Source organism: Notolabrus celidotus, chromosome 4 (assembly GCF_009762535.1).
Source record: "Notolabrus celidotus isolate fNotCel1 chromosome 4, fNotCel1.pri, whole genome shotgun sequence".
NCBI classification, from domain to species: Eukaryota; Metazoa; Chordata; class Actinopteri; order Labriformes; family Labridae; genus Notolabrus; species Notolabrus celidotus.
In genome coordinates, this window is record NC_048275.1 from 5,089,792 (window position 1) to 5,104,281 (window position 14,490).

General features: G+C 44.5%; 1 protein-coding gene across 2 annotated transcripts in view; it reads right to left on the minus strand.

The window, feature by feature from the left end:
* LOC117811510 (arginyl-tRNA--protein transferase 1) overlaps positions 1 to 14,490 on the minus strand; it is a 94,275-nt gene that overhangs the window by 47,985 nt on the left and 31,800 nt on the right. For both annotated transcript variants that reach the window (XM_034681834.1, XM_034681835.1), the window contains exon 8: positions 7,294 to 7,326. In XM_034681834.1, coding sequence (XP_034537725.1) covers positions 7,294 to 7,326 — 33 coding nt within the window. The remainder of the gene's footprint in view (positions 1 to 7,293; positions 7,327 to 14,490) is intronic.

Below are 14,490 nucleotides of genomic sequence, written 5' to 3' on the forward strand. Positions count from 1 at the left end.
CTGAGGACATTAATAATGTTTGCTCCAATCTGGTTCTGGTTCTGTTTGCTTGACTTGGTTCTGGTTCTGTTTGCTTGACTTGGTTCTGGTACTGTTTGCTTGGGTTCGGTTCTGGTTCGGTTTGCTTGAGTTTGGTTCGGTTCTGGTTCGGTTCTGGTTCGGTTTGGTTCTGTTTCGGTTTGGTTCTGTTTCGGTTTGGTTCTGTTTCGGTTTGGTTCTGTTTCGGTTGTGGTTTGGTTCTGGTTCGGTTTGCTTGAGTTTGGTTCTGGTTCGGTTCTGGTTCGGTTTGCTTGAGTTTGGTTCTGGTTCGGTTCTGGTTCGGTTCTGGTTCGGTTTGGTTCTGTTTCGGTTCTGGTTTGGTTCTGGTTCGGTTTGCTTGAGTTTGGTTCTGGTTCGGTTCTGGTTCGGTTCTAGTTCAGTTCTGGTTCGGTTCTGGTTTGGTTTGCTTGAGTTTGGTTCTGGTTCTGGTTCGGTTCTGGTTCGGTTCTGGTTCGGTTCTGGTTCGGTTTGCTTGAGTTCGGTTCTGGTTTGGTTCTGGTTTGGTTCTGGTTTGGTTCTGGTTTGGTTCGGGTTCGGTTCGGGTTTGGTTCTGGTTCGGTTCTGGTTCGGTTTGCTTGAGTTCGGTTCTGGTTCGGTTTTGGTTGGGTTTGCTTGAGTTTGGTTCTGTTTCGTTTCTGGTTCGGTTTGCTTGAGTTCGGTTCTGGTTCGGTTCTGGTTCGGTTTGCTTGAGTTCGGTTCTGAATCGGTTCTGGTTCGGTTCTGGTTCAGTTTGCTTGAGTTTGGTTCTGGTTCTGTTTGCTTCATTTCAGTTCTGGTTCTAACCCTAATCCTAACCCTAACCCTAACCCTAATCTTAACTCTAACCCTAACCCTAACCCTAATCCTAACCCTAATCTTAACTCTAACCCTAACCCTAATCCTAACCCTAATCTTAACCCTAACCCTAATCCTAACCCTAACCCTAACCCTAACCCTAATCCTAACCCTAATCTTAACCCTAACCCTAACCCTAACCCTAATCCTAACCCTAACCCTAACCCTAACCCTAATCTTAACCCTAACCCTAACCCTAACCCTAATCCTAACCCTAACCCTAACCCTAACCTTAACCCTAACCCTAACCCTAACCCTAATCTTAACCCTAACCCTAACCCTAATCCTAACCCTAATCTTAACCCTAACCCTAACCCTAACCCTAATCCTAACCCTAACCCTAACCCTAACCTTAACCCTAACCCTAATCTTAACCCTAACCCTAACCCTAATCCTAACCCTAACCCTAACCCTAACCCTAACCCTAATCCTAACCCTAATCTTAACCCTAACCCTAACCCTAACCCTAATCTTAACCCTAACCCTAACCCTAACCCTAATCCTAACCCTAACCCTAACCCTAATCTTAACCCTAACCCTAACCCTAACCCTAATCCTAACCCTAACCCTAACCCTAACCCTAATCCTAACCCTAATCCTAACCCTAACCCTAATCCTAACCCTAACCCTAATCCTAATCCTAACCCTAACCCTAACCCTAACCCTAATCCTAACCCTAATCCTAACACTAACCCTAACCCTAACACTAACCCTAACCCTAACCCTAACCCTAATCCTAACCCTAACCCTAATCCTAACCCTAACCCTAATCCTAACCCTAACCCCAACCCTAACCCTAATCCTCACCCTAACCCTCATCTCATCCTAACCCTAACCCTAACCCTAATCCTAACCCTAACCCTAATCCTAGTCCTAGTCCTAACCCTAACCCTAATCCTAACCCTAATCCTAACCCTAGTCCTAACCCTAACCCTAACCCTAGTCCTAACCCTAACCCTAATCCTAACCCTAATCCTAACCCTAACCCTAACCCTAACCCTAATCCTAACCCTAATCCTAACCCTAACCCTAACCCTAACCCTAACCCTAATCCTAACCCTAACCCTAACCCTAACCCTAATCCTAATCCTAATCCTAACCCTAACCCTAACCCTAACCCTAATCCTAACCCTAATCCTAACCCTAATCCTAACCCTAACCCTAATCCTAACCCTAACCCTAACCCTAACCCTAATCCTAACCCTAACCCTAATCCTAACCCTAACCCTAACCCTAACCCTAATCCTAACCCTAATCCTAACCCTAACCCTAACCCTAATCCTAACCCTAACCCTAACCCTAATCCTAACCCTAACCCTAATCCTAACCCTAGTCCTAACCCTAACCCTAATCCTAACCCTAGTCCTAACCCTAACCCTAATCCTAACCCTAACCCTAACCCTAACCCTAATCCTAATCCTAACCCTAACCCTAACCCTAACCCTAACCCTTATCACAACCCCTGGTTCTGTTTTGTGGATATGTTTGCAGTTTTTTGTTAAATTGTGCAATAAAAAAGTTTGATTAAAATACTAAACAAAGTAAGAATGGTTTTGTAACAGAATAAATGCACACAATTAGGCAATTATAAGGCTTCTCATAAAAACACCGTTAAAGGGTTTTCAACACAAACTATTATTTTTTGCAAAGTTAAGGTAAAACATACGGCTACAAAAGATCCTAAATTAAGAGCCGTTCGGGGGCTGAAAGAGCCGGCTCTTCTTTTGGAGCCAAGTCAAAAGAGCCGGCTCTCTGAAAAGAGCCGAACTTCCCATCACTAAAGCACATGCTTACTACCATTTGCACTCTTAGTTGCCCTTGGAACTATTTGTATTGTAAAACGTATCAATGTAAATACTTCAGACCTGTACCATAGTGATAAAAAGATAACACTTCAATTTGAATCAAGTAAATACCACTTGTATACTTTAAAACAGAGGGTCATTTCATTCCTTGTGGACTCAACATGACAGCATTTATACTTTTCAAGTAATTGATCTGAAACGCTTTCAGAGAATCAAGAGTAGCAAGACTCACATATCCCTTCAACCACCAAATGGTATCAGAACAATGGTGTATACTGTTTTTAATGACACAGCACAATTTTATCATTTATTAGAAGTTTATTCCCCACCCATTGTTTCACTGTAATTCAATCTGGAAATCAAGTTAACATAGGGTGAAAGCTTTACAAATATCCACCCTGTTTTTCTGTTTAACCTCCACTCTGTGTGAATCAGCTGCACTCTGTTGTTAGACTCACTGCAGCAGCTCATTGTAATTCTAACACTGACCAACAACAGATGTGAAACAACACATTTAAACTCCTCTCTTTCTTTTTTAACCCGCAGATGTGCAACCACACAACAGCAAACTCACACAGAACATTTAGCAGGCAAAGCATAGCTCATCATTTTTTATATTTCTTTTAATTATGTTGTACTTCCTGTTTCATTACCAACACTGCATTAATCACTATCATATTTTAAAGCCGTTTCATGACTTGTCTGTTTGATATTGCTGCCTCATTGAACCACATCATAACTTTGAGTTTGATAAATGCTCAATAAATGGAAGTTGTTCAATCATGAGCATACATTTCAGTGAGTATGCAGTCTTATAATTTAATGCATGCTGTAAATAATATGAGATGTACTGTTCAGCCTTTGCAGATCAGATGTTTCACAGTCGATCCAGCTTGAGAACTTTTAGTTTTCAGCTGAGGCTTGTGTTCACAAATACGGTGCATCTGCAGAAAATCAATCTCAGGAGGACAGGCAGCGAGAGTCTGAGGGTGAGCCATAAAAAGTTAGTGACTAATTGGCCGACACCCCCGTTAATGAGTGTTTGCCCCTCGGTTAGACACATCAGGAGGCCGTAAAGACGAGAGTGCATGAACCCGCCCAGCACATAAAACTGACTCTCTCCTGCACATGCCACTCAGACCCCAACAAGGTCAAGTGCAGTGACAAACACCTGCATGACTGCTGTCCAACATGCGTACAGAGACGGATATCCCACTGTTTATCACACACCACATGTGTTTCACTCACTGTTTGTGTGTGTGAATGTTTTTGGAAACACACACACACACACACACACGGAGGAGGAATCGGACACAGCTGATGTGAGTTACCGCCTACCGCCCAGTTTCAGCGCGAAACTTCTGCAATTTTATTCAAATGGGGCAAAGCAACAAACAAACAAGTCACACAACCTGCATCCTAATTAGCTGCACTTGGGTTTGTACTTTTGCTGTTTGCATACATTTGTATAAACGCTGGCTAACATGTGAGCTGATGAACCACACAGTATGCAGGTCCATGTGGTGAGTGTCTGTGTGTGTGTGTATTTTAATAGCTCTCTGATTGGAGGCAGATGGAGGCCAACACGCAGAGGCAGAGAGAGAGAGAGAGAGAGAGAGAGAGAGAGAGAGAGAGAGAGAGAGAGAGAGAGAGAGAGAGAGAGAGAGAGAGAGACGCATAAGTTTAAAATGGAGAACATTCACAGAGAGACACCAGAAGACAGGAGGACATCAGAGGAATTAAAAACAAGCTGAAAGGAAGGCAGAGTAACGGAGACGTCCCTCCGAACCCATCTGAGAGGAGGGACAGTGAAGTCAGAGATATATGAGACAGTGTGTGTGTGTGTGTGTGTGTGTGTGTGTGTGTGTGTGCGTGTTCAGGACTGTGTAATTCAGTGTGCCTGGCTGCTAGCCTTGACGAGGTGATAAAAGCTTGTTTCCTATAAACACTAATGATGTTCATTAGAGCGGACCTGAGGGGGCCCACAGGCGGCACAGTCACTGTGTTTGTGTGTCTCTGTGTCAGTCAGTACGTGTGTGTGAACTCCTGGACCTCCGTACTGTTAAACTGGCGGTTATAAGTGCCTGTCCCGGGTCTAATGGCTGCTGTAATTGTCCTGACCCGACAGGTCCATTGGAGTTAATGCTGCAGCTCACCATGCTGCTAACAGCTCACTGATGCTAAGCTGCACTTATTAAAAGCAACAACGTCTGGAGCTGAGGTATGAAACCAAGACTGAAGGGCTAAAAAGCTGCAGTTCCTCCAGTGTCCACTAGAGTGTGTCTCCTGCAGTGAGTCAGTCCCCATAGAGCCCCATGTTAAAATGTTACAGCAGAAATAAACATGTTTACAGCCTGGTACAAAAACAGTTTGGGTTTTCACTATTAACAGCTCTTAAACGTGTAGCAGTTAATTTAATCGTGAAGGCTCTGCTACACCGAGTTTTATTTTTATTTTTCAAGTTATATTTTTGGGGCTTTTTGCCTCCTTTCCAAAAGGACAGCTGAAGAGAGACAGGAAATATGGGGAGCAGAGAGGGGGGGGAAGACACGCAGGAAATGGTCGACCGGTCGGGAATCGAACTGGCGACCCCTGCGACGAGGAACGCAGCCTCTGCACGTGGGGCGCCCAGACCACTGGACCACCAGCGCCCCTACACCGAATTTTCTAATGTCCCTGTCAAAAAGGGGCCGGTACATTATGTTCGGCGCAACTTGTAAACAAAAAAATTAGTGACACCTGTGCGGAGCTTCTCCGTCATTTAAAAGTGTGAGGCAGCGTCCTCCGCCCATTTTTGTACTGCCACAGGTCCCGTCAGAGCCAGATGGTGTTTTCATGAAGAACACTGTTTTCATTTTTATCAGTCTAGTGCAGCTGAAAAAACGCTGCCAAAGCGAAAAGAAAAACGGACTAAATACACATTCCTCTGGGGAAGGACCCTCAAAAACTGTTGGTAAATTAAACGCATATAATAATCAGGATAATCGTTAAAACCGTGATTATATCTCTCACAATAATCGTAACAACAAAATCTTTAATCGTTGCATCCCCAGTCTCTATAGCTCATTTCTCTCTTCGTGACAACTATAGGAGGTAGAATAAGGGGGCGTGGCCTCTTTGGAATGGAATGGAACAGATCAAAGCAGAATAGAATGGGAGGAACAGATCAAAGCAGAATAGAATGGGAGGAACACATCAAAGCAGAATAGAATGGAACAGATCAAAGCAGAATAGAATGGGAGGAACAGATCAAAGCAGAATAGAATGGGAGGAACACATCAAAGCAGAATAGAATGGGAGGAACAGATCAAAGCAGAATAGAATGGGAGGAACACATCAAAGCAGAATAGAATGGGAGGAACACATCAAAGCAGAATAGAATGGAACAGATCAAAGCAGAATAGAATGGGAGGAACACATCAAAGCAGAATAGAATGGGAGGAAAAGATCAAAGCAGAATAGAATGGGAGGAACACATCAAAGCAGAATAGAATGGAATGCTTCCGATTGATCAAAGCCAAATAACAACAGTGATTAATTGTAGACAGAAAAAGAGACACCAGGGACGACCATATACATGTCAAACTAATCTGAGTAAAGGAGTCGCTCACATGTCCCCTCTGCCTGTTGACACTGTGGTAAAAACTCTCTCTATAGCTCATTTCTCTCGTCATGACAACTGTACGGCTGAATTTTATATACGACTCACCTGTTTACATCAGATTAAGGGTTAAAGGGAGGTGGACTTAGGGGTGTGGCCTCTTTGAGTGACAGTTAACACATGCAGTTCCCTGAATTTCCGTGGGGGGAAATATCTGGACGTTTTCAGGAGTTTGTTGCACATGTGAATACAGCTTTAGTGCTCCCTCCTCTCTAGCTCCACCCTCTTGCCCAAGTATGGTCACATGGCTTCAGGAAACAAACACAGCTGCAGACAAGTTGTTGAACTTGAAGTCTAAATAGGTCAGTTTACAAACCAAGGTGTAGTGTCCATTTTCAGACATTCTGTGGTGACAGCAGAGATTTTGGCAGCTTACAAGTGAAAAGTCTTTTCCAGGTTCCCAAATGGATGAATGAATAACTTTGGAACCTGAATGACTAAAATAAATGTTCAAATTAACTTAATAATAATCTGCCAGTCCCTGTAAATGAATGCAGAGCTGGATAATCCTGTTGTGATCTCCACTACAGTACTGTTATGTCTCGTTCTGTCAAGGACTAGACTGTAGATCTCTTATTCAACGTAGTCCCAACACAATCTGGACTCCACATTTCACCGTTTTCCCTCCTTTCCCTCAGACAGATCTAAATAAAACCCCTCAAATATGAAACAAAAACTCTCTTCCTGAATCCTCTAACCCCCCCTCGCTCCAGCTGGAGGGCTCTCAAAGAGAGGGAGCGGAGGTGTTCGGTAGGTGTGTGCTGGATGAGTGGAACTAGAGTTTTATTTAAATACTAAAACGCAGGACATTTTTCAGGGCCATTATCCTCGTCTCTACGACAGTAATTTCAGCAGGACGACCTTCTGCGGGCCGGGGCGGGTCATTACAGGTAATACATATGGATGAAAAGAGACATTTTATTAAACTGTCAGCGGGCCAAAGGAAATACATACCTCTAGTGGTGAATCACAGAGAAATCTCCGGAACTGTGGAGGGAGCAGAGGGGGAGAGAAAAACAGTTAGTTCTCTGGGTCACCAGCTCTTTGAAAAGCACAAATGAAAACCATACACGTCTCTGTTTCTGTCCCAGATAGTTCACCCCCCCTGCTCTCTCAGGTGTCACGTATCAAATACCACAGAGGCAGAGAGAGGAAGACTGTGTTTACACAAATGAAAACATTTAGTGGATCATCTGCAGCTCACAGAGCGGAGAGGACACAGTGACAGCTTTAATAATCTGAGGTCCAAATAAGCTATCAGTGAACACGTTTTAAAACGCACATCAGACACCGATTACAGCGGGAGCTTTACGTCTGTGCAAACATTAAATCTGTCTTTCCTTTCCCTCCTCAGTTTCCTGATGGGATGAGAGCAGTGTTTACAGACCCGCAGGACAAACAGAGTACACTTCTTTACGTCAAAAATAACTAGAAGTAGGAGCGATGGACGGCTTTTTGATTCCTCTGTCAACCTCACACATCACACAAGTCTGATTTCATATTTGAGAAAAAACACAACAATCCATGGTTTGTAGATTTGTTTAGCTTTGATTCTGAGAGCAGAACGAGGCCTTTCATCAGCACCAAGTTGTTATAAACATGAGATAAAAATGTTCCAGGTAGGATCCAATAAACAAAGGGAGGGTTTAAAGTAGGAGCTGACCTAGTTAGGCTCATTATTGGCTAATTTCTGCTTCAATAAAAGGTGTTTAATCAGATTTAATGGAAGTTAAATAAATAAGTTTAAAAACTCAAACACAGAAGTTGATGGAAATGTGCTTAAATGTGTGTTTTCTTCTAAAGATTTGTTTTCTTTGGATGAAAAGGTGTTTGTTTATTGAATATTTGAGGACACCAACAAATTTGTTTACTCCGCCCTAATTTCTGAACTGTTGGAATTTTTCTAATATTCGATATACTGATATATCAAGATTAATTTTAGGCAGATATTACAACCAATATATACACAGCTTATTTGTTGTAAAGAGCACCAAGTCTCACCTGTGTTAGTATTTAACCTGGTTCTCTTACTGTGATGGTCTATTTGTAAAAAAGATTGTTTCTGCAGAAACCGATACTCTGCCGATAACACTGTGGTTCCCTGGTAGACGACACAGGTGTGACAGTTCCACCTTGAACTGGCAGAGTGAAAGGAGTGAATAAGAACCAGAGGAATTTGAAGTTTGTCTGCCTCAAAGGATTGAATAGCTGTCATGACTGCTCGTTTGATTTGTTCAATTATTGGGTTATGCATTTAAGGGTTAGGGTTAGGGTTAGGCATAAAGCCTGAGTTGTTAGGGTTGGGCATGAAGCCTGGGGGTTTAGGGTTAGGCATGAAGCCTGGGTGGTTAGTGTTAGGCATAAAGCCGGGGTGGGTAATGGTTAGGCATAGAGCCTGAGCCGTTAGGGTTAGGCATAGAGCCTGATCGGTTAGGGTTAGGCATATAGCCCGGGTGGTCAGGGTTAGGATAAGGGTTCGGACTTTTATCTAAGTAGGCAACTAGCAAACTCTTAAAATACACCAAAGCAGTTAGTTCTCTCGTTGTCAGTGCTTCAAACACTCCAGGAGTTTTATTGTAAATGTAATTTCTCATATGATAATATCACAGACAGGAACAGGCAGCAGTCTGACAGAGTCTCTGAATAACAAATGCATCCATGTTTTACTGCAGCTGTGTTCAGCTCCTCAGTGGGAGGGATGTACCTGTCTTTCCTTTTCATTAAAAACACTTCTCTGGAAATTCCCACAAACCATCATCCTGTGTTTCAGTGTGTGTGTGTGTGTGTGTGTGTGTGTGTGTGTGTGTGTGTGTGTGTGTGTGTGTGTGTGTGTGTGTGTGTGTTCTGCAGCTAGTAACAGAGACGTCTGCTGCAGGCAGGGTGCGCTGGGTGGGACAGTCCTGGATTAAGTGCAACTCTAAATCCTGCCAGTAGCCTCAAATCATCCAAAACTGTTTTTCTCTCTTATTCCTGATGTGTGCATTTGTGTGTGTGTGTGTGTGTCCGTGTGTGTTGACACTAATGCAGCATTCATCGACACGGGGGATGTTTGGGCCGACAGAGCCAGAGAATGAAGCAGTGTCGCCTGTCGTGTCTGATTTACTCTCCCTGACAGTTTTCGCCCACGTCAGCTGGACTCTGGTCATGAAAGAGAATTAATCGCCAAAACACTGCTTCAGTCTCAGTTTCAGTCAGAAAAACAAGTGAATCATTGAAATATGAGGATCAAACGAGGCGACAGATGACATGCAGAACTAAAAAACAAAAGGATTTTAAAAAACAACGGATGTAGATTTTGCTGAGAGATGCTGTTATGTCTCACAAACTGAGCTCCTGCAGCGTCTGCACCCTCCACACAAACTCAGAGCGATGAAGAGGAGCTGGAACTTTTGCCGATGCTGCTATGAAAGTTCAGCTTTGCAAACTTTTAACGAGTGACACATATAAGTTTAAAAGACTAACACTACTCAGAGACAGAATTTAGATTTACTCAGGTAACCTTGGATTATCTGACTCCAACCAAAACATTCAAGAACACATCCTGTCTCAGAGCGACGCAGAAAAACAAGTCCATGCATTTGTTACCTCCAGGTTGGATTACTGTAATTCCCTTTTATCAGGCTGCCCTAATAAGTCTCTAAAGACTCTTCAGCTGGTCCAAAGTGCTGCAGCTCGAGTACTGACTAGAGCTAGGAAGAGGTCTTCTCTACAGTGACCCCCCATACAATCTAGACTAGAATTTAAAATCGTTCTTCTGACCTACAAAGCTCTTAATGATCAGACACCTTTGTATCTTAAAGAGCTCATAGTGCCCTATTACCCCTCTAGAACACTACGCTCCCAAAATGCAGGCCTGCTCATCGTACCTAAAGTCTCTAAAAGTAGTATGGGAGGTAGAGCCTTCAGTTATCAGGCCCCTCTCCTTTGGAATCATCTACCAGTCAGGGTCCGGGAGGCAGACACCCTCTCTACTTTTAAGAGTAGGCTTCAAACTTTCCTTTTTGATAAAGCTTATAGTTAGAGCTGGATCAGGCTTAGACCAGCTCTTAGTTATGCTGCTATAGGCTCAGACTGCTCTAGACTCAGACTGCTATAGTCTAGACTTAGACTACTAAAGGCTCAGACTGCTATAGGCTTAGACTGCTATAGGCTCAGACTGCTATAGGCTTAGACTACTATAGGCCAAGGGTGCTATAGGCTCAGACTACTATAGACTCAGACTACTATAGGCTCAGACTGCTATAGGCTCAGACTACTATAGGCTTAGACTACTATAGGCCAAGGCTACTATAGGCTCAGACTACGATAGATTCAGACTGCTATAGGCTTAGACTACTATAGGCCAAGGCTACTATAGGCTCAGACTACTATAGACTCAGACTACTATAGGCTCAGACTACTATAGGCTCAGACTACTATAGATTCAGACTGCTATAGGCTTAGACTGCTATAGGCTTAGACCGCTATAGGCCAAGGCTGCTATAGGCTTAGATGGCTGTCTTTCCCTCTCTCTCCTCTCTCTGCCTGTCTCTTACTTTAACTCTTCCTGTCCCATTAAAGTTACTAACCATAGACCTTTCTGGAGTCCCTGAGCTCCCTTGTCTCGTAGGTTCCTCTGGATCTCTGCTGCTGTGGACGTGCCAGACTCCAGCTGCTACAACTACTACTATCCGTCTCCCCACTATCATCTCTCTCTCTCTCTTCATCTCCCTCTATCCCTCTCTCCAACACGGTCTCAGCAGTTCAATAAGTTGTCAACATAATTGTAAATCCTTGAATCACAGATGCATGAGCAGTAAAATGCAGTAAACTGTTAGAATCCCCCCTCCCTTACAGCATCATGTTCTCCTGCTCATGAACATAAGATGGATTGTGTTTCAACACCTTTAACATGCTGTAACAGCAACAAACCCTGAGCCCGCATTAAAGCAGGAAGAGTCCAACCTTTAATTAATAACCGATCAATGCTGCGGTTATACACTCTTTCATTTCAGCTCATTGAATTCAGTACACCTGTTAAACAGGAGAACAACTTACAATGACTAATGTGTTCACACATCTGTTCTGTCGGCTGTGATCTTCACTCATCCATAAAAAATGCTTATCAAGTTCCCGCCTGTGTAACAGCGGAGCGTAATTTCCCTCTCCTGACTCGACTACTGCCCCGCCCGTCAACAAAACACCAACAGCAGAGCCTCCCAAAGTGTGATACCGCTGAAGGGCACCAATTAAACTTTGGTTTGAAACTCACAAAAATAATTAAACGGTTTACCAACAGAGCAGCTGCAGATGTTCGATGACATCATTTACGAGGCTGAGCAGAAACGCCAACTGACATTTAGAGAACTGTTCTGTGGGTTTGTGTGAACTTTAAAGGAATCTTAGAATATGTATTAAATACTAAAAACATATTTTTTAAACAGAAGTTCAGAGTTTTATTGAGCATCCACAGAGACCGGAGTGAAAATGAATATTCAAAACTGTTAGAAAATCAGAGCGGAGCAGTTTGAGTCGTCTGAATCTTCACTAGCGCCACCTGAAAACTATTCATACGGGGGATCCACATGCTGTCCCTGTTGGTCCTGGAGCTCCGAGCTATACATGTAACGCTGAATGATCACTCTGACACAAGTTAGTGACACTCCTCTGATGATGCTCAACACCTGCTGCCCAAATCAGATCCTCATCGAAACTTCTGCAGTTTAGAATCAATCAATCAAGCTTTATTTATAGACCACATGATTGACATTTGGCTTTAGAAACCCCCTTTTTCAGCTGTTTACATGGCAAATAATCACATTGAGTGATAAATCTGGCTGTTAAAAGACAACAGGGTGAGGTTTTTGTTGAAAACACTACTTTTGCATACATGTACAGAACAAGATATAAGAGGTATCACTTTGTCCACAATGGGGCGCCAAAAGTGATATAAATAAAAAGTTCCTCACAGCAGCTTTAAGTTACGTACAAGTAGTTAAAAGGCTGATGTGGGTTGCGAGTCAGTTTAAGCATTAGTTCCTGGTAATTAGGGGTGTAATGATTCATCCACTACATCGATGTCTCGATTTATATTCCTATGATCCGACTACATCGATCTGTGCTCAACAAGTTGGCCTTCCAACTTGTATCCAGACTAGGAAATAACACGTTGGATTTAAGCTCGGCAGACTTTATATGGATGTGGTTTTTTGCACTTTAATGATAAAGACGTTAAACGTCACTCAATTGACGTCATCACCACGCACCAGCAGACAAATCAAAGCATGGTGGATGGCAGAGGAGAAGCTGGCGAGCCAGAAATGATCAAGTCTGGTGTCCCTGTCACCCTCCGTCCCCCTGCTGCCCCCTCCCCTGTGGGGGCCTGGTCCGCGGCTGCCCTCGAGGCCGGGTTTCCCGGGGTTCCCTCGCGGTCCTCTTTGGGGGGTGGGGTGGCGCGCAGCTGGGGGGGTGTTACTACAGCAGCCATTGGGGTGTCCCTCCATGCCCCCGCGGCCTGGTCCATCAGTCGCGGGGGGTGGTCGGGCCATCTGGGGGGGGGGGCGGGGGGGATTGGCCCTGCCGCCTCCGCCCTCCCCCCGCTCCGGCACGCCGGTTGGTGGGCTCTGGTCCTGGTCCTGCCCGTCTGCCTGGCTGTCTGCTCCTGGTGCCGGGCCCCCTCGGCCCTGGTGGCTCCTTTGGCTCCGTCTTGGGGGGCTGTGGGGGCGGTGTTGTGGGGGTGTCCCTTGGGGGGGCTGCGGGATCTCTCCCCCCTCGCCCCCCTTTCCTCCTACTGGGTGACCTGGGGGTCACCCTGGGTGCTCCGGCGGTACCTGTTTGCTTCCGGCCTGGGTCCTTGGCTTGTCCCCTGGCCTGGGTCTCCCGCGGCGGGTTGGGTCCTTCGGTCTGACTGCTCTCGCGGCCCGGGTGCCGGGCCGTACCGCTCGGCTGGTCTGACCCAAGTGGTATCATCTGCACCAGTGGTGGTCTCGTTACACAAATAGAACACAGCACGGCGGCAACCCTCTGCGACCCAAGCTTCAGTAATGATTGTGGACACTAAGGTTTGCTTAATCATTAGTATCACCGCACGGAGGGTTTTTTTTGGCATCATGGTGAGATGGTCTCTCTCCATCTAAGTGTGTTAGGTCTCTCTCTCCTTCTCTCTCCCTGTCCCTTTATATATCCTTATGTAATCTTTCTTTCACTTTCTCTTATTTTTTTATTTTTTATTTTTTGGCCCACCTAGGTGTGCACGCCCTCTTTTACAGAACATATTAGCTGTCAATAAAAGATAGGCCAGAGTTCTAAGAGGGATGGTGATGGTTGCATGCACACAGTCACAAGCACAGAAGAAAAAGGTTTTCTTTCTTTTCTTTTGCTGCAAGAATAAATTGCATTAATATTTGAGAGTTTGTGACAAATATGACACAAACCAGAAATATACATGCAGACAAGAGGAAACAGAAAAAGAAAAAAGAGAAGAAAAAAAAAAAAAAAAAGAAATGATCAAGCCACCATTGCGGTCCAGCGTGTGGAAACACTTTGGCTTTTGCATAGATGGAGATGTTCTAAATAAGTCGCTCGCTGTTTGTAGGATATGTAAAAGGTCAAGTTAAGTTACCAAGGCAACACCACAAATCTATCCAACCACCTACTAAAGGCGCCATGGGATTTCACACAACGCCGGCTGTCCAGGCGTCTCTTGCAGCGTTCATCAAGGTAACATCAGCTCTGCAGAAGCCTCAGGCCTCGCCATCACAGCAACAACAGGACTCTAGGACTGTCCAGTATCAAGGTGTTTATTTCACAGTCACACTGGTGGAAGTTTTGGCTGGAAAGTTACTGAATCGATTTCAAGTCACTGAATCCTATCGGATCGTATCGTTCTAAATGAACCAATATCGTCCTTTAATCGTATCGGCAACCACGAATCATGATACGAATCGAATCGTTGTTAAAAAGAATCGTTACACTCCTACTGGTAATGTTTGAAAACACTCACTTGGTTGGATGTGTGTGTCATCAGGGGGCTGCTGGGTAATAATCAAACCCAGAGGAGCGAAGCTTTCCACTGTGTGTCAAGTCAACCCTGCCTGGCATGAGGAGTCCGCTCTCCTGGAGCCTGGCAGGTTTTACCCTCCTCACTAACCACTGACAAACATCTCCGCACAC